Source organism: Theropithecus gelada, chromosome 2, assembly GCF_003255815.1.
Source record: "Theropithecus gelada isolate Dixy chromosome 2, Tgel_1.0, whole genome shotgun sequence".
Classification (NCBI taxonomy): Eukaryota; Metazoa; Chordata; class Mammalia; order Primates; family Cercopithecidae; genus Theropithecus; species Theropithecus gelada.
Genome location: NC_037669.1, coordinates 142,994,290 through 143,019,731, shown reverse-complemented (window position 1 = coordinate 143,019,731; position 25,442 = coordinate 142,994,290). Strand labels below are relative to the sequence as shown.

The window sequence follows — 25,442 nt, the reverse complement described above, 5'->3', positions numbered from 1 at the left end:
AAGGAGTTGTTGACGAAAGTCCAAGGTTTGGTGATATTATTAACTAAGGCATAGAGCAGAGGAAGAAAAGAGGCTGATTTAGGAAAGGGAGGGGCGGTAAAAGTCTGCCCAAAAGGATGAGATGTCTGTGGGACATGCCAGGGTGCATGTTTATTGGGCAGAACCAGGTGTTTAGTTGAGGAAAGAATAGAATTGGGAGACATCAGTACACAGAAGTTGAAGCTGCTGATTCCTCTGGCCCTGAGACATTGTCATTCCTCTGCAGTTCTGTCTCAGGCACCTCTCACCAAGGGTTACCTGGCCATATGCCTCAGGACTCACCTGTTTGCCATCCTCTCCAAGACTTCCATTTCTACATACAAGGAGAGGCCCCAGAAGGCCACTGTTGATGTTTCTTTTCTCATTTACTGAAGAGTAATAGAACCAGGTCAAGCAGGTGGGATCTGTGGAGGTGGGACCCACATCTTTTGGAACTTCCCATGTATAGACAAATGTTGTGCCAGGATTTACATGTGAAGAGGGTGGAGGGGTACCTAACAAGAAATAAACATTTATAGAATATAACCTAAAACCATAAGTACACTAGTCTAGGCTGTGAGATCTCTGAGAGCAAGAACAGATCTTTCTCTTTGGGTGACAGTTGAATAGGAACTAAAGTAATAACTCTGCCACAATAAGTATGCAGAGCTGTTACACTGTGACAGGTAGGCTGCACAATAGGAGTTATATTTCTTGCTGGCATTATATGGCGGTATGGCTCACTTGGACCTCCCTTGAGCTCTACTTACTTTCTCCAGGTGTTTTGTAGAATGAGCCCTCTTTGCTCTTGTTGTAAAGGAGTCCATGAGGCTGAATGCTGAGTGGTAGGGAAGCGTTGTTATAGAAAGTGATTTTGATGGTCTGTCCCACCTCTGCCTTAATAACAGGGCCTAGAAACCAACAGAGTTAGTAATTCATTGTCAAGCTGTGTTACTTGAGTAAAGTTCTTTTAGGAAGAAATTAAAGGGATGATGCCATGAACCCAGAAATGGGTGCAACTGCAAGAAGACTAGATGATTCAAGGTCTTATAAAGTCACTTTGGATCAAAGATATTAAATATTAGATGAAGATTAGTCTCTTTGGATTTATAGGAACAAAGAATGTAGTTAAAATCACGGTGGGCTGGGCTCAGTGGCTCACGCTTGTAATCCCAGCAATTTGGAAGGCCGAGATGGGCAGACGGCTTGAGCCCAGGAGTTTGAGACCAGCCTGGGCAACATGTTGAAACCCGGTCTCTACAAAAAATACAAAAATTAGTTGGGTGTGGTGATGTGTGTCTGCGGTCCCAGCTACTTGGAAGGCTGAAGCACAAGAATTGCTTGAATCTGAGAGGAGAGATTGCAGTGAGCTGGGATTGTGCCATTGCACTCCAGCCTGGGCAAAAGAGTGAGACCCTATCTCAAAAAAACAAAACAAAAACATCACAAAAATTAGCTGAGTATGATGGTGCGTTCCTGTAGTCCCAGCTATTCCAGAGGCTGAGATGAGAGGATCATTTGAGCCTGAGAGGCAAAGGTTGCAGTAAACAGAGGTCACACCACTGCACTCCACCCTGGGCAACAGAGCAAGACCGTCTCAAATAAAATAAAATAAAATAAAATAAAATAAAATAAAATAAAGTCATTGGATGAATTGATGTATTATTTTCATAAGTCTATAATATTATCACTAAAATCTCTGAGTTGATGAATACTATTTTGATTGCAGAATATTTATAAATAATGTTTATAACCCCACAAGCTATGAACAGAATTTTACCAAGGATTCCAAGGTGTTCTTCTCTTGCCTTCTGTGTTTGGAAAGAAGCATCTGTATATTCACGGTAAACCAGTTTTTTGTAAGTTCCTCCAATTCTGGTTGGACTTCGTTCAAAAAATAACTGGGATTTACTGTGCAGAGAAGGTAGATACACAGAGAACTTTTATATTTACAGTTATCATGTGAAAAGATAGAAAGAATCCAAACACATCTGTTTAAAATATTTGTAATTTATTTCTGATTATAAAAGTAATGCATGCTCATTATCCAAAATTTGAAAAAGAAAGAAAAATACAACAAAGAAAACAGAAATCTCCGTTATCCCACCATCTATATGTTACCACAGTCAATATTTTATGTAAATATCCTTTCAGTCTTTTGTCTATGCACATATATATAATTATCTGTATGTATTTACCTACTCATTTGTCTGAAAACTTTCTTTTGGAATAAAAATTAAAAAGGTATGATATCTGACTTTTTTTCAGGCAGGTAATAACAAATATTGCTATTAAAACAACTATTTGCAGAGATGCTATAATATTAAAAAGATAGATGTTATTATTTTTTAAATTATTATAATAAAAAGGAGCCTCTGAGAAGAAGTATTTCCTAACAATGAAGTGGTAACTTGCTGTGCCAAAACATCATAGAATTTTACAGCCAGGAGGATCAAGCAAAATGAATCTATTAATTCATACTTATTTTAGTCGATATAAAATGAGAGTAAGCCCTAAATCTAAGTCTAGATTTTTGCTCTAAGCCCAGTTATCTTTCTGACATTTAATAACAAAATTTCCATTACACAGATTGAGTAATTTATTGATAAGCTTAAAATGTAAGAAAAGGACTAAAGGCACCCAGCACTCACATTCACAAAGAAGGACCAAAACACTGAGTAGATAATCACAAGTTGGATAGAGCATCGAAGAGAGAACACTGGAATTCGGCAGGAAAGTGTCAAAGAACATCTGAGACACAGAAGGAAAGGGAAGCAAGGCAGCTGTCACTGCTCAGATTGGCTGGGAGCCAGGAGAGGCCCCCCGGGGTGGGAAAAAGATAAGTGAGAGATCTTCAGCAGTCCATACTTCGACCATGGATTCTTGCAATCCTAGCCACAGGAGAGCCCCTCAGCCCTTGCAGGCTGTGAGACTAGTAGAGAGAGTGGCTTGGAGTTGATACAATGGCATCATTCCAGAGAGGGAGTTCATGCTGGGTCCCATGCAACCCCCGAGACCCAAGTAGCTATAGCATGGCACCATTTTGAGCTCCCAGCCCCCACCAGACTGTATCCTGCCCCAGGGTCCAACAGCCCCTGTATCTCCACATCCCTAGAACCCCACTGAAATTCCCCTGTGTCCACTCAGATGGCTAAAGCACAGTGACACTAGCTGGATCCAGTAGAGTGGCCGGGTCCCCAGCACTCTAGCCCATATGTTCTACACTGTGGGGGATGGGCTGTGCAGTGCACCAGGGAGGCTACCCCAGAACAAGGTGAGCTGTGCATACCCTCTCCAGAGCCTGAGAGCCACCTGCCTGGAGTGACTGCCACTGATAGCAAACATTGCCCTTTCAGCAGCAGAGCTACCACACACCTGAATGCACCTTTGGTGGACATGAAACCAGCCCATCTAGATGCTGTCCTGGAGTCTGAGGACAGGCACACCTGCCCACTGCTGCTTCCACCCAAGTGTGCCCAAGTGGGATCCACTTCCCCTGCTTGCCACAGCTGTTCCTCATGTGCACTATCAGGGGACCTGAAGACTGTCTTGCCCCACCTGCTGTTGGCACCCAGGCATGCCATCTAGGGACCTGAGGGTGAGTCTGCCCACTCTGCTGGTGCCCACACACATTAACTGGGAACTTAGGGATTGACCCATCCTATCCACCACAGTATACACTCATGCACATCATTGAGGGCCTGAGAACAGGCCCACTATGCCTGATGCCACCTCTGCCATTGCCCACATGTGCTGTCCAGGGACCTGGGGATCAATCCACCCTGCCTGCCATCACCAGCATCTATGCACTTCTCCTGGAGACCTGCCTGGCCTGCCAGAGCCCACAAGTGTTATCGAGGCCTGAGGATCAACCTTCTCCACCAACCACCGCTGAATGTGTACACTACTTCCAGGGTATGAGGACAGGTCTGCCCAACCTGCTGCCATCACCACTGCTAGCACCCACCTGCATGTACCACCTGGGGCTCTAGGGAATGATCTGCTCAGACTGTTGCTTCCACCACTGGCACTTATGCATGTCCCCTGGGGTCCTGAGGGTTGGCCTGCTACCACTCCTGCCATCACCAACACCATACATGCCACCCAGGGACCCAAAGATATGCCCAAATCACCATTGCCACTGCTGACACCTAAGAAAGCCACTTGGAGGCCCAATAATTAGCCTGTCTGGATCCTCTAACACCAGTGCCCATGTATACTGCTGGGCCCCAGGGATGGGAAGACTCAGCCTGCTGCCACCACCACTGGGGCCCAAGAACTGTCCCATCTGGTATCCCCATCCCCAGCAAAACCACAGCCTCCACTAACAACCACAGCATAAGCCACCAAGGAACTCACAAGCACCACTGATGCTGATTACAGCTGAAGAAATCGTACAGAAACCACATGACTGCACGCAGCAAGAATCAAAGTTCAAATATCCTACCCAATCCACACTATAAAGACATCTAAAGAAAAAGTCTTCTCCTACAAAAGCCAACCCCCATCCCCCCAAAATGGGAAGAAGTGCAGATATCAATGTAAAACACAAGAAGCAAGAAAAAGCGAGGAAACATGACACTTCCAAAAGAACACAATGATTCTCCAGGAACAGATTCCAATGAAAAAGAAATCTATGGAATGCCAAAAAAAATCAAAATAACAATATTGAAGCTCAGTGAGATACAACAGAACACAGATAAGCAATACAAAGAAATCAGAAAAAAATTCATGATCTGAATAAGAAATTCAACAGAGATACAACTTTTAAAATCCAAAAAGAAATCCTAGAACTGAAGAATTTTTTAAAAATTAAAAATATGATCTAGAGCTTCAACAATAGACTTGAAAAAATAATTTTTGAACTTAAGGGCTGGTATTTTGAAACAACCCAGTCAGACCAAAAAAAAAAAAAGAGAGAGAGAGAAAGAAATGAAGAATTAAAAAGAATGAAAAAAGCATATGTGACATATGAGTGACATACAGCTACCAAATATTGAAATGTTGGGTAATCCAGAAGGAGAAGAAATTGACAAAGACATAGAAAACCTATTCAACAAAATAATAGCTGAGGACTGGGCATAGTAGCTCATGTCTATAATCCCACACTTTGGGAGGGTGGGAAAATCGCTTGAGGCCAGGAGTTTGAGACTAGACAAGGCAAGGTAGTAAGACTCTATCTCTACAGAGCATTTGAAAAATTAACTGGGTGTGGTGGCATGTGCCTAGAGACCTAGCTACTTGGGAGACTGAGAGATTGAGGTGGAAGGATCACTTGAGCCAAAGAGTTTGAGGCAGCAGTGAGCTGTGATGATGCAACTGCCCTCCAACTTGGGTGACAGAGCAGGACTCCGTCTAAAACAATAAAGAAAAAAAGGTTGTTTTCATTCCTTGTTGAAACACACACACACACACACACGCACACAACACATACACACTGTTAATGCAAAATAATAATAACAAGCTGAAAAGTTCCAAAGTCTTACAACAGATATAGACATTCAGGTACAGGACACTCAAGGATCCCCAAATAGATCAACTTGAAAAGGCCTTCTCTAAGACACATTAGAGTCAAGAGTCAAAAACAAAGAAAGAAAAAAGAGAATTCTAAAAACAGCAAGAGAAAAGCATCAAGTCTCGTATAAAGAAATCCCCATCAGACTAACAGCAGATTTCTCAGCAGAACTCTTACAGGCCAAAACAGCATGAGATGATATACTCAAAACACTGAAAGAAGAAGAAGAAGAAAAAAGAGTCAACAAAGAGTACTATACTCAGCGAAGCTGTTTTTCAAAAACGAAGGAGAAATAAAATCTTTTCCAGACAAGCAAAAACTGAGGAAATCCATCACCATTAGACAGGCCCTATAAGAAATGCTTAAGGGAGTACTATATCTGGAAGCAATAGGATAATATCTACCATCCTGAAAACATAAAACTCATTGGCACAGCAAACACACAAATGAGAAAGACAAAGGACTCAAGGACTACAGAAAACCACCAAACTGAAATTATAAACATTAAGAGAGAAACAGAAGGGAAAAGGATACATGAAATAACCAGAAAACAATTACCAAAATGACAGGAATAAGTTCTTGCCTATCAATAATAACTTTGAATATAAATGAATTAGATTCCCCAATTAAAAGATGTAGACTGGCTGAATGAATTTTTAAATAACCCAAATATATGCTACCTACAAGAAACTCACTTCACTTGTAAAGACACATAAAGACTAAACACAAAGGGATGAAAAAAGATATTCCACAGAAACAAAAACCAAAAGTGAGTAGGAGTAGCTATCCTTATATCAGATAAAACGGATTTTAAGTCAAAAATGTAAAAAGAGACAAAGTCATTTTATAATGATAACAGGATCAATTCAGTGAGGGAATGTAACAGGTCTAAATATATATGCCCAACACCAGAGCACCCAGATACATAATGTAAATATTATTAGAGCTAAAGGGAGAGATAAACTCTAACACAATAATAGTTGGGGACTTCAACTCCCCATTCTCAGCATTGGGCCAATCATCTAGACAGAAAATCAACAAAGAAACATTAGATTTAAACTATGCTTTGGACCAAATGGACCTAACAGATACTTACAAAACATTTTAACCGCTAGCTGCAGAACACACATTCTTTTCATCAGCACATGGAAAAGTCTGCAGGGTAGACCATATGATGGGCCACAAACTATTTCAACAAATTTCTAAACATTGAAATCATATCAGTGTATAATAGAATAAAGCTAGAAATCAAGAGGAACTTTAGCAACTGTACAAATACATTGAAATTAAACAACATGATCCTGAGTGATCACTGGGTCAATGAAGAAATTAAGAAAGAAATTTAAAAATTTATTGAAACAAATCAAAATGGAAATGCAACATAACAAATCCTCTAAGATTCAGCAAAAGCAGTGCTAAGAGAGTATTTTATAGCAATAAATGCCTACATTAAAAAAGTTGAAAAAGGCTGGGTGTGGTGGCTCACGCCTGTAATCCCAGCACTTTGTGAGACCAGGGTGGGAGGATCACTTGAGGTCAGGAGTTCAAGACCAGCATGACCAACATGGTGAAACCCCGTCCCTACTAAAAATACAATAATTAACTGGGTGTGGTGGTGGGTGCCTGTAATCCCAGATACTTGGGAGGCTGAGGCAGGAGAATCACTTGAACCAGGGAGGTGAAGGTTATAGTGAGCTGAGATCATGCCACTGATCTCTAGCCTGAATGACAGTACGAGACTCTGTTTCAAAAAAAAAAAGGTGGAAAGATTTCAAGTAAACATCTTAATGATGCACCTCAATGAACTAGAAAAGCAAGATAAACCAAACCCCAAATTAGCAGAAGGAAAGAAATGATAAAGGTCAGATCAGAACTCAGTTAAAAAGAGACTAAAAAAAAAATACGAAGGATCAACTAAATGAAAAGTCAGTTTAAAAAAAAAGGTAAGCAAAATAGATAAACCACTAGCTAGACTAACCAAGAGAAAAGAGAGAAGACACAAATAAACAGAATTAGAAATACAAAAGTAGACATTACAACTGATAACATAGAAATACAGAGGATCATTAGAGATTATTATGAACAACTGTACAATAACAAACAGAAAAACCTAGAGGAAATGGATAAGTTCCTGGACACAGACAACCTACAAAGATTGAACCAGGAAGAAACAGAAAACCTGAACACTCCAATATTTAGTGAGGAGATTGAATCAGTAATAAAATATCCCCCAAGAAAGAAAAGCCCAGGACTGGATGGCTTTACTGACAAATTCTACCAAACTTACGAAGAAGAATTAATACCAATTCTTCTCAAACTATTTCAGAAAATTGAAGAGGAGGGAATTCTTCCTGACTCATTCAGCAAGGTCACCATTACCTTAATACCAAAATTAGACAAGTACACAACAAAAAAAGAAAACTACTTATCTCTGATGAATATAGATGAAAAAATCCTCAACAAGATACTTGGAAACCAAATCCAACAAATATCAAAAAGATAATACACCATGATCAAGCGGTTTTTTTTTTTTTCCCCCAGGGATGCAAGGATGTTTCAACATATGCAAATCAATCAATGTGATATATTACATTAACAGAATAAAGGACAAAAACCATACAATCATATTAGTAGGTACAGAAAAGGTGTTTGATAAAATTCAACATCCTTTCGTGACAAAAACTCTCAACAAATCAGGCATAGGAGGTACACTCTCAACATAATAAAGGCTATATATGACAATCCCACTGCTAACATATTGAATGGAGAAAACCAGAAAGCCTTTCCTCCAAGAACTGGAACAAGACAAGGATGCCCACTTTTACCATTCCTATTTGACATAGTATTGGAAGTCCTACCCAGAGCAGTCAAGCAAGAGAAAGAAATAAAAGGTATTCAAATTAGAAAAGGGGAAGTCAAATTGTTCTTTTTGCAGATGACATGATCTTATATATAGAAAAATCTAAAGACACTACCAAATAACTCTTAGAATTGATAAATGAATTCAGTAAAGTTGTAGCATACTAAATCAACATACAAAGATCAGTAGTGTTTCTATATACCAATAACACAGTAGCTGAAGAAGAAATCAAGACAACAATCCCATTCACAATAGTTACAAAACAAAAACCAAACCACACAAAAAACCTAAGAATAAATTTAACCAAAGAGATGAAAGATGTTTACAAGGAAAATCACAAAACACCGAGGAAAGAAATTAAAGAGGGCACAAAACGTGGAAAGACACCCATGCTCATGGATAAAAATTAATATTGTTAAAACAACCATTACACCAAAAGCAATCTACAGATTTAAGGCAACCCTATAAAATACCAATAACATTATTCACAAAAATAGAAAAAAAATCCTATAGGCCAATGAAAAAGAATAGAAAACCCAATGACATATAGGCCAATGAAGAAGAATAGAGAACCCAATGACATATAGGTCTATGAAAAAGAATAGAGACCCAGAAAGAACTAAGTCCACATATTTACAGCCAACTAACCTTCTTTAAAAAAGTGCCAAGAACATAGAGTATACACTTGGGAAAGGACACCTTCTTCAATAAGTGGTGCTGGGAAAACAGGATATCCATATGCAGAGGAATGAAATTAGAGGCCATATCTCATCACATGCAAAAAATCAACTCAAAAGGGATTAAATACTTACATGTAAGACCCAAATATAAAAACTGACCAGAAAAACCATGGGAGAAACACTCCAGGACATTGATTTAGGCAAATATTTTATGGCTAATACCTCAAAAGCACAGAAAACAAAAACAAAAATAGACAATTTCAATTATGTTAAACTAAAATGCTTCTGCACAGCAAAGGAAACAATCAACAGAGTGAAAAGAAAACCCGTTGAATGACAGAAAATATTTGCAAACTATTCATCTGATGAAGGATGAATATCCGGAATATACAAGGAATTCAAAGAGCTTAACAGTAATAATAATAATAATAACAATAATAATCTTCCCACTAAAAAGTGGGCAAAGGGTCAAATGAAGAGACATTTCTCAACAGAAGATACACGAGCAGCCAACAGATATATGAAAAAATATTCAGCATTACTCTTCATCAGGGAAAGGCAAATCAAAATCACAATGAGATATCATCTCACCCCAGTTAAGATGGCTATTATCAAAAATACAAAAAGTAGCAAATGCTGCTGAGGTTGTAGAGAAGGAACTCTTATACACTGTTGGTGAGAATGTAAATTAGTGCAGCCATTATGGAACACAGTACGGAGTTTCATCAAAAAACTAAAATTAGAACTATCATATAATCTAGCAATCCACTACTGGCTATTTATCCAAAGCAAAATAAATCGGTATATCAAAGGGTACCTACACCTCCATGTTTATTGCAGCATTATTCCCAAAAGCCAAGTGTGCATTAACAGGTGAATAGTAAAGAAAATGTAGCATATATACACAATGGAATGCTATTCAGCCATAAAAAGACTGAGACCATGTCATTTGCAGCAACATGGATGTAACTAGGGCACATTATATTAAGCAAAATAAACCAGGCACAGAAAGACAAACATCATATGTCCTCATACATGGGAGCTAGAAAAGTTGATCTTATGGAGGTAGAAAATAGAGTGATGGTTACCAGAGGCTTGGAAGAATGTTTGGGAGTGGTGGTGAGGAGTAAGGGATAATGAAGAGAGGTTGGTTAATGGGTACAAACATACAATTAGATAGAAGAAATATGCCCTAGTGTCCAATAGCTCAGTGGGGTGACTATGGTTAACAACAATATATCGTATATTTCAAAAGAGCCACAAGAAAAAAAATTGAAAAGTTTCCACCACAAAGAAATGATGAATGTTTGAGACAATGGATATCCTAAAATTAGTTATCACATGTTGTATGCACATATCAAAACATCACATGTACCCCCTAAATCTGTACAAATATCATGTATCATTAAAAAACAATAAAAAAAGAAGGGAAAATGTCTACTTGACATAATATTCTTTGCTTTCTCAAATTCCTATGAGTGAATTAGAGAAAAATAAGCATCATAAAGAAAGTTATTTTCTGGTGGTTTTAGAATTTTGTCTGTTCTAACATGCATCTTCATTCAGTAGCCAGAAGAATTAAATCTGCTGTTGTCCTCAATAAGGTAAATATACTTGGCAGTTGGACTATCAGAAAAACTTTTTACCCACTTTTAAATGCTAATGCCAGAGTAATGTAGTTTAGTGTTAGTTTTTGGTTATTAAGACAACAATTGCTAGCATAGTCTTAGGTGTTATTGAGTAAATAATATTTATAGAATATAGTTGAGGGATATCACGTTCAATGATTTAATTATGCCTTCAGATCTTAGCAGGAGTGTATAAGTTACACATAAAGAATGTTTTAAAATTTTAATAAAATGTTATTGATGACATTGTCTGCTATGTTGTTAAATGTTTCATAAGTATAAAATAAACCCATTTTAAAGTTTTGTGCTAAGAAAAAGATGAATAGTATATTTTCCTTTACATTGTCGGCCAGGCCATTTAGAGAAGAATTTTGTCTAGCAATGCTCCTTAGCTTCAAAATTTTCCAATTATTTTCTTATATTTATTTTGTCAGTATATTTTAATTAGATGCCTAAATCCTTTTTAGAAGGAACTAGATTATGAAATGTTTCAGTTATCTTAATTATTTAACTATAAATATTTTAGCCAGTGAATCATTACCTTCCAGCTGCTGTTAAATTTTTTTTAGTGAGGAAATCTATACCAGATGGAGCATAGTTCCAAAGACTTTCCTTAGCAGCAATATAGTAATGTATGACATGTGTCCCAGTAACGAAGGCTTCTGTTGAAGGTTTCTGGCAATTACTTACTTTGAAAAATGCCTGCATACTCTCTGAAAAACAGTAAACCCAGATAGAGAATGTTATTAAAACATTAAGACAATTTTCTTGGTCAATACATATTTTCAATTTTAGCCAACAATATTGAGACTTCCTATTTCTTTGAGAAATATGATGTATGAAATTTATGGAAAAATTTAAGATGTATGAAACAAGTACAAAAGTCAGGATGCAAAAATGAATATTAAAGGGATATATTATTAAAGGGATATGTATTATTAGAGAATAATAACCAGCTTTGGACCAACTCTTATGTGAAGATGGTACCTACATACTGAGAAGAATTTGAGAGTGCAAGAACATCTTCCTTCACAAATATGAAATTACTACTACTAGTCACTGATGAGTTAGTTGGTTTATTCAATTAACTAGTTGGCTGGAAGAAAGAAACTAAAGGCATGAGAAGATCAGTCCTGCGTTTTAGTTTCGGAGCACTGTTGGTAGGAATGTAAATTAATATAGACTTTATGGAAGACAATTAGGCAAAATTTGTTAAAATTAAAAGCCCTGGCAGGCAGTGGGTCACATGTGTAATCTCAGCACTTTTGGAGGCCAAGGCAAGCGGCCTCATTTGAGCCCAGGAGTTTGAGACCAGCCCGGGGCAACATGACAAAACCCCATCTCTACAAAAAACAGAAAAAATTAGCTGGGTGTGATGGTGTGTTCCTGTAATGCCAACTACTCTAGAGGCTAAAGTGGGAAGATTGCTTGAGCCCAGAACATTGAGGTTGCAGTGATCCATGACTGCACCACTGAACTCCAGCCTGAGCAACAGAGCATGACTCAAAAAAAAAAAAAAAAAAAAAAAGCTCTCTGCCATTATATAGTTTTACTTCTTGAGAGTCATGAGAAATATTTTCACACACATGAAGAGACATATAAAAATGTATTAACTAAGGCCAGGCATGGTGGTTCATGACTGTATTCCCAGCATTTTGGGAGGCCAAGGCAGGCGGATCACCTGAGGTCGAGAGTTCAAGACCAGCCTGACCAATATGGAGAAACCCCATCTCTACTAAAAATACAAAATTAGCTGGGCGTGGTGGCGCATGCCTGTAATCCAGCTACTTGGGAGGCTGAGACAGGAGAATCACTTGAACCTGGGAGGCAGAGGTTGTGGTGAGCTGAGAGCGTGCCATTGCACTCCAGTCTGGACAAGAGGGAAACTCCGTCTCAAAAAATAAAAATATATATAAAAAAAGTATTAACTATAACATTGTTAATAAATCAAAATAGCAGTAGCAACATAAACATCTGTCTGTACGCAAATGGTTAAATAAATTATAGTACAACCAAAATATGTAAAACTATGCAACAGTTAAAAAGAATGAGCTAAATGTATAGGGAATGCATGGAAAGAGACTTCAAGACTTTGATATGAGTGATGAAAACAACAGAATATTATATGCAGTGTGATCTGCTTACATAAAACACAAAACATAGCTATGTGTTTTTTTTCCCTACATATTCATGTTTATGTTGTGTGAAAGTGCATAGTGTACAGGTTTTCAAATACTTACACAAATTGATCACAGTGGCTAAGATGGTGGTGGGGTGGAGTTGGACTAATGGTGTGTCCTTAAAGCAGCTCTCCTGAACTAAACACAAACTCTGATTTATGTGCTAATTTTTTGCGGTATAAGCACTCCCATTGTGACCAATTTGAAGTTACCAATAATTTAACAGCTGGATTATTTAACTCTCAGCTCTTTTGAGCTGGTGTGAACAGGCTAATGTATGCTGCATTAGACTTCTTTCACTTTTTCTGCCTGCTTTCCTCCACCTATTTTTCTGCCTATTTTCCTCCTTTCCTCCTTCCATTTCTCTCTCTTTTTTTCCTCCTTTCTTTCCTTCCTACCTTTCTTTCCAGCAAAGGTCTATTTATATATTCTTGTCATTACTAAAAAAAAAAAAAAAAAAAAAAAAAAAAAAGAAATGGAGTAAATTAAAGAGCAGAAAAGCTTCAGAAGGACGTAGAAAGAGAAGACACACAGGAGAAAGTGATGGGATCCCATCAGCCAACTAGGCTCTGAGGCGTTTTTTCACCTGGTCTAGGGCTGACAGTAGTCTTTCTGCAGGGCTGAGGTGGAAAGACTGGCTTGAGGGCATGATCTGAGAATAAGGTAGATAGGACGTATTTGTGGAGCCGAGTTTACATTTTAATCTGAAAATGATCATCTTTTCTAAGTGACAGCTTTTTATCACTAAATTCAGTCCTTGAGTTATAATAGCCGTGAGTGGTTCTTCTTTTTCTTACACCCCTGGGAGGGATGCAGCACATAGAAAATCCTGATAAATACTTACCATCTGGTTTGAATAATTAATTGAAACATGATACTAACCAAAGTTCGGGACTTACAAAAAGAAAGGTTTTCATCAGAGAAGTAAACTCCATTTTTCTACCAAAAAAATAAAGTTAAATTCCTTAATTTCTAATGAAAATTATGTTTTCTGATTAAAAAATAACACAGAACATTTACATGATCATATATAGAGTTTTGTCATATTCAAGAATAAAAAAGATAAATAACATCATAACTGACCGTTCTGTTATTAAATGGAAAATGTGATTGGAGAGGGAAATAAACAAAAATAAGGAGGTTTACTTGAGTAATCAATTAGAATTATTGGGTTCTGCATAATTTCTTGCTCTGCTTCTCATAGGATTTTGATACTTGTTTCCTCAATTAAAGAAAACGCTGTAATAATATCTGCTCTGTCTGACACTCAGGGTTTATATTCTCACAATGAATACAAAAGTTTTCGTAAAAACAGCAACCCAATTCTAAATACTTAAAAGGATTTATAGTAATCGAGTGAAAAGTTGTCAGGGACCTGGGCTTCATCACTGACTGTTTCCAAAAGGAATCATATCACTTTCTTGGATATCGGTTTCTTCATTTGTAAGGTAAGACATTTGTAATGGGCTATGACCTTGGAAGTTCTCTGACTCTGTGTTACACAAAACTAATAAATCTCTACCATGTATCTGGCATCCCAGCATCCACACTCCAGTGCCCTTGGCCACCATGAAGGCATCTTCTAGTGAGGAGGGGAAGACCACAATGGTGTCCTTTCTGTGATTCCGAGAGATCAGAGTTTGTCCATGGAGGTAGACGGGGTGTATGTCAGCCTCGCCACCCACGCCAGCAAAATACCACTTGACCCTATCTTCAGCACACATCGTGAGATTGGGCAGATTGCCATAGATGTATCCATTTATTGCTGAAAATAAATGTATATTAATCAATCAGGCATGATAGATCAGTGCAACCTTGTAAAAATTCTATGTATTTCCTCGTTATATTAATACAAACCTCACAATGTCAACATTGTTCTCATACATAATCTACAACATCTGATTTGTGTTTCATGGGAAAGGAGTCCATATGCATTGTGTATGATGAGAAGTGAGCGGAGCACAAAGGTTTAAAGGCAAGAGGAGAAAAAGTCAGCTGAAAGGCAGGAAGCAGTGAAAAGGGGAAAAAAAGAAACTAAGTTCATGAGAGAAGAAAGCAAGGATAAGGGTGACGGATTATGACGACATCATTTCTGAAAAATTCTATGTCGGATAAAAACAGATATTCATAAAATATTTGGTCAATTATGTCTTTGTTATTCCATATTTTATTACTTAAAGTTACATCTTTCTTAGGTATTTACCATCTATTTATATCAATATAAGACTTCAGAAAACAAATGTTGACCAAACTTTACTTGCTATAGGACTTAGGAAATGAGCAGGCTTTAACTAGTGATTTGCATTTGCATGTCAGTCCAGTATACTCTGAGTGAAACGCTGCAAAATATAAACTCAACTAAATAAACTTGAACAAAGGGAAATGACTGAATACGATCATAGAAGTTAGAGTTATAAGATATTATGTATGAGAAAGTTCTTTTTCATCGTACATTGCATGCTCATGCTCTCCTCAAAACCGGGATCACTAGTATTAATTTTGCCAGATTCAGTAAATGCATGAATATTTTCATCACTATACCAGCTTCTGCTTTCATCAGTTGTAGAAAACAGCAGAAAATAAGACCTGTCAATATCTTTTTCAGTGTCTCCATTCAGTGTCCCTGAAACAAAAAACACATTTCTTACTTTTCATATAAACATTAATTAGAACCATTGTTACAGGTATAACTAAACTACTTTTACGATCTACAGTTTTGTTAATTGTTAGGGCACATGAAAAAGGTAAATGTTTGGGATGTGGGATGCCAGTTTTTGTAAAGTTTACAACAAACTTTTAAAAGCATATTATTTATATGAAGCCATATTTAAATAATCCATACTCATCTCTACATCAAATCAGTAACTTTCTGCAGTGTCTGCATCTGATGACCATTATCGCATGAGATTGTTCAAAGTCTCAAAATTTGTACTTCCTCAAATGAAGGATAACTTTAGTTCATACCAATTTATTTATTCTTCTATGCTTATATTCAACAAATATTTATTGAATATGTGTAATGTGTTAGGTACTATGGCAAGTTAAATTCATAAAAGTGAACAAGACAGTTATCTACCCTTGCAGGGCATATAATCAAGGATGGACGCCATAATTAATAAGACACTATAGTGTGTAAAGTTCTATAGTAGGGAAGAGCTCAGTGTTTGGGAGCTGGTTAATTTAATCTTGGGTATGGAAATCTTTTCTGAAGGCAGTAACACCTCAGTTGATATTTGAAGGATGAGAAGTTTGCTGGGGTGTACCTGTAGAGAAGATTACAGGCAGCAATTAAGACAAAAGGAATTTGGACTTTATCGTCAGAACATTCAGCAGTCTTGCCATTATGCAATTGAGTTCCTTGCAAGTTTGAGAAGGGCAAGAAGCTCTTCCAAAGTTGGTTTAAAAAGTTATTTCCCAGCCGGGCGCGGTGGCTCACACCTTTAATCTCAGCCCTTTGGGAGGCCAAAACGGGAGGATCGCAAGGTCAGGAATTCAAGACCAGCCTGGCCAATATGGTGAAACCCCGCCTCTACTAAAAGTACAAAAAAAATTGGCTGTGCGTGGTGACATGCGTCTGTATAGGCTGAGGCAGGAAAATTGCTTGAACCCGAGAGGCGGAGCTTGCAGTGAACCGAGATCAAGCCACTGCACACCAGCCTGGGTGATAGAGCGAGACTCTATCTCAAAAAAAAAAAAGTTATCTCCCAAGGAATGTAATTTGTAGTCATGAGACTATGTGTGTTTGCCATAGGAAACTGCAATTGTTAAAATATTTATTGTGGAGAGCTGTTTGTTCACCTAAAATTTAAACTTTGATTGTCATAGGAAGTTAAATTTGCTCATTAACTTCATAATTAATCTAGTGCTTCACTTTGTTGATCTTGTTTTAAGGAACCAAATCAGAATTTTCAAAATTCTATATTCCCTTGCAAGTTAGAAACATATCGGTAAAACTTCCTCCTTGCAAGAATTAATAAACTGATGATTCTAACTGATTCACCTTAAAACATAAACACAAAAAGGTGGCAGTAATTTTGAATGAAGGCTGAAGTGAAGTTCTTTGGGTTTGACTACCATCTAGTGATCAACCTGCATTATTGGTTGAACTGAGGGTTGGAGTTGAGATCGCCATCTAGTGCTCAGAGTCCAAGATGGCGAGTTTCCACTCTTAACTGGAAAACCAAGGTTAGGGCAGGAAAATGGAGTGCCTTGGATGGTAAAATTCCTCTAGGAGAGCAGAGGACAGCCTACACATTCTGGTTTACTCTTTTACGGCAATGAGATTTTTCAACAAAGTTACCTCTTTTACAAGTCAGAATTGGTCCAATAAGTCCCGAAGCTACGTCTCTTGCAGTATCTATATGGGAGTGGTAAATCCTTGTCACACAATTACTGTCACTGGGGCCCGGCCCCTGATGTTCTTCTACATACCACTTGTAGGTATATTGTTTCCCTGGCTCCAGATAGCCATCTTCCTTTTCCTGGCCTGTTGTATTATCAGGATAGATGGCACCTGGAAAACATATTCTGCACTGTGGTTACAGTAAATATTGGATAACACTATTTTGAATGTGACTCGGGCTTCCTCCATTAAGCTATTTTGCATTTCTCAAAAAGTATGCATTTCTCCCCACCATTTCCCATATTCCTACCTCCCTAAATCCCTTTTAGTTGGCTTCTACCTGAATGCTCAGCTTGGCTGCAGTTTTTGGACTAAATTAGAATGAGGCAGGCAGTATATTAATAGACTATCATCACCTTTACTGATAGATACAACAAGTATTTATTTTGCACCTACCATGTGCCTAGATCTCAGATGCAGAGGTAACCTCTGGACTCCCGAGTTGCCCTCCATATTTTCTTCATTGCCAGTCAGACTTGGGACCCAGGGCATCCAAGGGTGTCCCTGTTACTTCCAAGTAGCCCACTGCAATCTGAAGGTGGCCCATGCCACTACTCTGAACTATTACCTCAGTTCTGACTTTGGACCCTTCTCACCTTTCTTTCTTCTTCTCTGGCTAAAAGGTTGCCTCAGATCCTTACCCCTCGTGACTGGGATCCTGCTAACTATGAATAAAATTCCTTTAGTCAATAAAAAACTTTGAAACATGAGCAGCCTCTGATTCTCTGTTCTTCTTTTGGGACCCTCCTGTTCCACACTGATCATGAAGAAATTATGACTGACTGACTTTTGTACTTTTTTCCTACCCAGCGGCCCATCTGGAACTGGCTCCAGTCATGGTCTGGTTTCCTGAGTCTGTTTCAGTCCAGAGGATTAATTCAAGGCCTGTTTCTAGTTCTTCTTCATGCTTCCCTGAGGGAGTCATCAAACCTCAGTCTAAGTTTCGAAAGTTGATTAAAAAATAAACAAAGCAAACTCTTGTTAACATTTTTCACATTATATGTCTATAATATAGACTATTTTTCTTTTATTTTTTCATAGAATATATTTAAAGGGCAATAATCATTGCAAGATGGTCATGTAACATGGCAAAATAATAATGACAGATGAATGGAATGGCATATGGGATTTCCACTGCCCTGTATTATCATAGAGCCTCTGTTGGAAAGAGCACATATTCTATAGGTGGTACTCTTATCAACTTGGCCCAAAGTTCCAGTTTTCTAAAGAGTTATGACAGGCCTTTTAAAAACCATATTTCAGGCCGGGCGCGGTGGCTCAAGCCTGTAATCCCAGCACTTTGGGAGGCCGAGACGGGCGGATCACGAGGTCACAAGATCAAGACCATCCTGGCTAACACGGTGAAACCCCGTCTCTACTAAAAAATACAAAAAACTAGCCGGGCGAGGTGGCGGGCGCCTGTAGTCCCAGCTACTCGGGAGGCTGAAGCAGGAGAATGGCGTGAACCCGGGAGGCGGAGCTTGCCGTGAACTGAGATCCGGCCACTACACTCCAGCCTGGGCGACAGAGCAAGACTCCGTCTCAAAAAAAAAACAAACAAACAAACAAACAAAAAAAAAAACCATATTTCAAGCACTGGGAAAAAAATATCTGTGTTCTATTAAAGACAAGTCCAAACTCTCTTTTCCTAGCTTTCCTTGTTGTCTTCCAAAAACTCACAAAATCCTATTTGTTGACTTTCTCTTCCCTTCCTTTTTTTCAAAATCATGATGTATCTGTGACTATAGTTGTGTAGGAGAGAAGATTCTGTCTGGAGAGTAGTGATTTCTCTTGACACTGATATCTTCCCAGAGGGTGATCCTCATCTACTAGGAAATGGAAATGAGGTGGGGGCAGAACAGGATTTCTGCCAAGCTAACATTTAGCTGTGTTTCCTACAAAACAAAACAAAACGCCTTTTTTTTTCTTTTCTGGTGATGAAGAGAAAAGTGTTTTATTTCCTAGGAATTGCATAAGGGCTGTCACTCAAGATGAGAAACTGAAAAAGGACTGTCTTGGGGATAAACATTAAATATATGAGAAGTAGAGTCTGCATCCACTCTAAACTCCATGTAGCTCATAATGCTGATCACCTGGCTTTTTCTAATGCAATGTGCTCATACTCTCCATAAGCAAAACTCAGGAATGTCAGGAAAGAGGATCCGCTTACCTTCATTTTCTTTGGAGTAGGTGAGTCCATGAGGATGATAACTATAAGCTCTTGAAGCATTATTTTTTACATGTACATAAATGAAGTCTCCAGTCTCTGCCTTAATCATTGGACCTAAAAATCCCAACCAGGATGGTTTTTCAATGATCCTTTGAAATGTATTATCAGTATATTGAAAATACAACGCCTTTTTATAAACAAAGCTCTTCCTTGCGTGACTTCTTTGTAGAAATTCTCTACAAACAAGAGAGAACTTTAACAAATGTTGATTTTTGTTAAATAAGCAAATAAGAAACGAAGGTTAAATAAGCTAAAATGAGAAGTCAGAAGCTCTACAGCCTAATTTTGGCAGATAAAACCCAGAGGCTGGAGAAAATGTGAAGGGAGTCAAAAACAGGTGTAATTGGTGAGAAGAGTGTTGAAATACTGAATGAAGAAATCAAATACAAATGTAGTAAGTAAAACATGTGGCATTTTGGTTTAAAAGACATACCAAATTCTTTAAACCGAACTGCGTCTAAGTTTCTAACCCCACTTTAAGGTTACTTTAGCATTTAAATAGTCGATCAATTTCCATGATTTAGGACTGTTTACACATTTAAATGGATTTGTGGATTTGTTGGTAGCATTAAGGTGTTTTCCTCTTAAACCGTGGTAAATCAGAACCCCACTCATGTCCTCTATATTTCCCTCTCTCAATTATCTGAAGAGAAAAATCGAGAAAACAGCTACACACATATCAAAAGGAAAGTGTTGTTTTATACCTTATCAAACAAAATTAATGATAAACAGAAATAGCTATGATCTGCGAAATAACGTGTCAGGAGGACAAGAGCGGCGATCATCCCAGGAAAGAGCAATTTTGGATTTACTACCTCTTTTCCATACCATGTTTAAGCTAAACAAACAACGTGGTTCTAATGGCATATGTGCCCTGCAAGTATCAGTCACGAGAAAGTCTTTATCAGCATTTCATCAATGATCAACAATTACCAACTTTTGCTTCAGATAGTAACTTTTTAAATGCAAAGGATTACTTACAAGTCTTCAGAAAAAGGCTTTCCATTGAGCATGTTTTTACCAGAAGGAGCATAGTTCCAAATGCTTTCTTCAATGCCTATGTAGTAGTGCCTATCTATTGCCCAACCTGGAGAACTAATAAAAAACAGAAAGATCAATGGTAAAAGCGCCTTCATTTTCAAATTCTGAGTGAAGAGAAGCTAACTGAGTAGGGCTTGCCCACCTTTTATAATCCAGGCTTTCTTCTTTCACTTGTGTCTACTTACATACATTATGTATTCATTAGCATATATGTCATTTGCATTCCAAGTGGTTTTGGAATTCATTGTCAGGTGAGGTGAAATGTTGCACAACACACTGGATCGGTAGGTTGCCCATCATCCACTGTCCCTTGATAATGATTATCTGTTCCTAAATTATAGGAATATTCTCCTGTCTAGTCTCCAGTCTCCACTTTCTTACTATTTAGTCCATTCTACATATCATTCCCAGAAAATTCTTGAAATGCTACCTTTATCAAGTTTTACTATTAGATGATAATTGAAAATTTCTTGTCATTTAAGACTTTCATTAAGTTATTCTCAAATTTCTTAGCATTTAAGACTATCCATATAATCTAGGCCCCAATCTGGTATCTCTGATATTCCAGATTTGTCCCCAGAATTCACTTATATGATCCCTTCCCTTTGGGGAGTTTTCTTACTAGGAACACAGTGTGAGGTGGGACAGAATGCAGAAAACCTGGAATCAGACAGCCTGGGTTTGACTCTTAACTCTGTCAGTTATCAGCAATGCGTAATTATGTAACTTCATTTCCTCGTTTACAAATTGATAGTATTACCTACCCAGTTAGGAAGTTGTGTAAATTCAATAACAGCCATCTTATAGAGGAGCTTGCGGGCACACAAGGAAGCTGATGCATAGGCAACATTTAACAAGTGTTATTTACAGTACTTCCTTTTCCTTCTTGTTATAATGTGTTGTCTGAATTTTTCCCATCTTATTTGTACCCATTTCCCAACCTGATTTTGCCTCCCACCGCCTCCCTTTTTCTCAGCTAATTCAAACTTTTTTTTTTTTGAGACGGAGTCTCGCTCTGTCGCCCAGGCTAGAGTGCAGTGGCCGGATCTCAGCTCACTGCAAGCTCCGCCTCCCGGGTTTACGCCATTCTCCTGCCTCAGCCTCCCGAGTAGCTGGGACTACAGGCGCCCGCCACCTCGCCCGTCTAGTTTTTTGTATTTTTTGTTAGTAAGACGGGGTTTCACCGTGTTAGCCAGGATGGTCTCGATCTCCTGACCTCGTGATCTGCCCGTCTCGGCCTCCCAAAGTGCTGGGATTACAGGCTTGAGCCACCGTGCCCGACCCCAAATTTTTATCATTCTTCAAGGCTCAACTGAAACTTCACCTTCTCAGTGAAGACTTCCCTGACCATTTCAGCTTACAAACATGCCCCTCTCTGAATTCACCAGCTGCAACACAGACTGTCAACCAACCACATCCTGCTTCAGACTGTTGCTTACATTTCCATGTGGTATTTACTTTACTCCAGGAGGTTATAGATTAGGAAACATTTATTCTTTTTATTTCCTGGTGCTACCAAGAAATGTTAAATTTAAATGTCAAATGTATTGAACAAACAGAGTGCCTTGACTGAGAATACAGTAAGTAAGGAAAGGAGAAGGAGTGTTTATAAGCCATTGATATGATCCGGGTATTATCATGTATTGTAATATCTATTACTATTAGGTATTGTTTGAGATTTTAGAATTGGAAAGCCACAGTGTGTTTCAAAAGTTAGACTCTGATTTAGGTTTAGAAACCCATGGTTAGAAATATTAAGACAACACAATCATATGCTATATGAGTAAGACCTACTATTTGATAACACAACAGGGTGACTATAGTCAATAATAGCAACTATACATAAAATAACATAAAGAATGTAATTGGATTGTTTGAAACTCAATGGATAAATACTTGAGGGGATGGATACCCCATTGTTCATGATACACTTATTTCACATTGCATGCCTGTATCAAAACATCTCATGTACCCCATAAATATATACACGTACTATATATCCACTAAAATTTTTTAAAAATGTAAAGAATATGGTGTATATAATTCTGTAGCTTGCTTTTATTCCTCAACTATATGTCTTAGATGTCTTTTATGTCAATACCTAGAAGTCTAGTTCTTTCATTTTAACTGCAGCATAGCTTTTCCTGTTTTGGATATACTATTAATATACAAATATACTATACTTGATTTTTTTTCTTTTCTTTTTTTTTTTCCGAGACAGAGTTTCACTCTGTCACCCAGGCTGGAGTGCAGTGGTCCAATCGCAGCTCACTGCAACCTCTGCCTCCTGGGTTCCAGCGATTCTTGTGCCTCAGACTCCGAGTAGCTGGGATTACAGGTGTGTGCAACCACACCAGGCTAATTTTTGTGTTTTTAGTAGAGACGGAGTTTCACCATGTTGGCCAGGCTGGTCTCAAACTCCTTGCTTCAAGTGATCTGCCTGCCTAGGCCTTCCAAAGTGGCAGGATTACTGGCATGAGCCATGACACCTGGCCTATTTTTCAAAACACACAAAATCAAAGTATATTTTTCCCATGTGTACATATAGATATCTATACATATTTAAGAAAATGCCACATACTCCAAATATCGATACTCCAAAAAGTGTTGGAGTTTTGGATGAAGAGATCAAATATAAAATGTAGCAAGTAATACATGTGGCATTTTGTTTTAAAAGACATACCAAATTGTTTAGGCTGAACCATCTATATGTTTCTAGCCTCACTTCAAGGTTACTTTAGCTCTCAAGGAGTAGATCATGTTCCATGATTTAGGATTGTTTATACATTTAATTGCCTGAGCCACCAAGTGCTTTGGCAGATTTAAAGTCACCAGCAGATCTTGGAAGGAATTCAGAAAAGCTGGGTCTCCTTGAGGGACCTTAGCATTGGGAGAAACCACCCACAGGAGAACCAAGAGAAGAGATTTCACATTCCACACCTTTTGGGAAACAGTTGAAAGGGCTGGCAAGAAAAGCCCAGTCAAGCACAACGTGTCACAAGAGAAAAGGATTATACATGGGTTCTCTGCCTCAAGGAAGAAACTCAACTGGATTTGAATAGTTGGAAGCTATAGGCCCACAAGTTTAGCTCTGTATATGGAAGAACCTTAAAACCTACCCTGTTACTGTGGCTTGGACCAGCAGCTGTAAAAGGACCTACCCACCAGGTGGGAATGGGATTCTTTAAATGAGCTTTCAAAGGCCCCTTCCTCCCAACATTCTATGACTTCTTCCTCATTCTCATAGGAACATTAATTTTACCCTGGAATATGGATAGCAAAGGATTGATTCAGCTGGCATTGTTTTTTTTGTACAGAAGGTACCCCAGAAAGTGCAAAAAAATCTCCTACATTCAATTCAAGCAGATCTACCTCCAGTTCAACTCCACCATTTACTACCTGTGTAATGTGGGACGAGTTGCATGATCATTCTGACCCAGAGACCTGTTATTTGTAACAAAAGGGTAATAATAATTAAAGTTTATGGCTCCTGCGAGGACCTGGCCTCTACTTTGATACAGAGCAGGCACATGGGGAAAATTAGCTCTCGGCCCCCTGACAATGAAAATGGTAGAGCATGGTATTGGTAAATATTTGTTGTTTTGGTTCTTCTCAACAGGTGACTAGGAAAACTGGCTTCTATTTTTTTTTTCTCAGTTGAAGAGTGAAGGGTCAAACACTTTTTCTTAGGTCATGTTACATATTATTGTTTGTCAAGATGACAATAACTGTTCCAGTCCTTTCTGTCCCCTCTTCAATAGCCCTCAGTAGATCAGTCTTTTGGTACAGCAGTGTTTAAAGTTGGTCACTATCATTTGATTATGTTCTTGGTTACAGCTCAAGAACATAATTCACTTTATTAAGTTTACTTAGATAAACTTCATTGAATTTAACCTGAAGGTGTGAGGCTAAATACCTTGGAGGAAATTTAGATTCCTTCCTGGTTGTTCCATTCCAGAACTGTAAATAAGTTTAAGAAATAAATAGAGATAATAAAAATGTACATAAGGGGCTAGTGATAATAGCATCTTATGTTTGTAAAAAACTCTACTATACAGAAAATATTTTATAAATGAAAATTATTACCCTATGTAATTTTCCCAACAGTCTCTCCTTTACTCCTGCCCCTTCTTTACACCTGTTTTGTAGATAAGAGATCAAAAATTCAAAAGGTCAAGTAACTTGCTGTAGAATGCACATTTCCAAATTGTAGTGCCAGTAGTCAGATATAGATTATTGCATTCCAAATAAAATTTTCTGTTCTTTTCGTGTTACCTGTAATAGCAGTGGCTTTAATAGTTTAAGTGTGTAGACTTCTATATTATCTACTAATGCTGTTTTTCTCAGAGTATATGGCTCTAATTATATCTTCCAATAAGGCTGATAAATTAGATATAAAAGATGCTGGGGCACGATGGGGAGTTTAAAGACACCATGGAGGATGTTAGTCACTGTTAGATCCATTTCTATTCTTTGTATTATGTCTACCAAGAACCACCATGTGTTGAAAGTCAGCTCTTCCTTAACCCTTTTGTAAATATTAGCTCTAATTTTGCCAGCAACCCTGAAAGGGAAGCTTATTAAGTTCCCTTTTATAGATAAGGAAACTGGAACTTGGAAGTTTTAAACAACTAGCCAAAACAACTAAATGTTATCACCAGAATTTAAATCCAGGCCTTAAAGCCTGGTGGATGCCCTATCATTAAACTCCTTGCCTTATAATCGAGGTTATTCTATGGAAAACTATCAACCAGATTAGAAAAATTTAAATTAGTAGAGCAGCTAGCAGCTAGGGCAGAGAGTTCCACTTGTGCTGGAGCTCTGAGTCCTTCACAGTTTAAGGCTATGCAAATCACAAGCTTTCGCAGTATGAGGTAGACTACATAAG

The 25,442-nt window shown here is 38.1% G+C and overlaps 1 protein-coding gene across 1 annotated transcript in view; it reads right to left on the bottom strand.

Moving 5' to 3' along the window:
- LOC112619490 (ceruloplasmin-like) overlaps positions 1-20,649 on the bottom strand; it is a 45,316-nt gene extending 24,667 nt beyond the window's left edge. The window contains exons 1-9 of the mRNA XM_025377504.1: positions 20,495-20,649; positions 19,454-19,689; positions 17,182-17,394; positions 15,334-15,504; positions 14,404-14,646; positions 11,243-11,414; positions 1,799-1,929; positions 789-929; positions 322-533 (exon numbers count right to left, since the gene is read on the bottom strand). Of these exons, the coding sequence (XP_025233289.1) occupies positions 322-533; positions 789-929; positions 1,799-1,929; positions 11,243-11,414; positions 14,404-14,646; positions 15,334-15,504; positions 17,182-17,394; positions 19,454-19,689; positions 20,495-20,649 (1,674 nt within the window). The remainder of the gene's footprint in view (positions 1-321; positions 534-788; positions 930-1,798; positions 1,930-11,242; positions 11,415-14,403; positions 14,647-15,333; positions 15,505-17,181; positions 17,395-19,453; positions 19,690-20,494) is intronic.
- Positions 20,650-25,442: the final 4,793 nt, after the last annotated feature.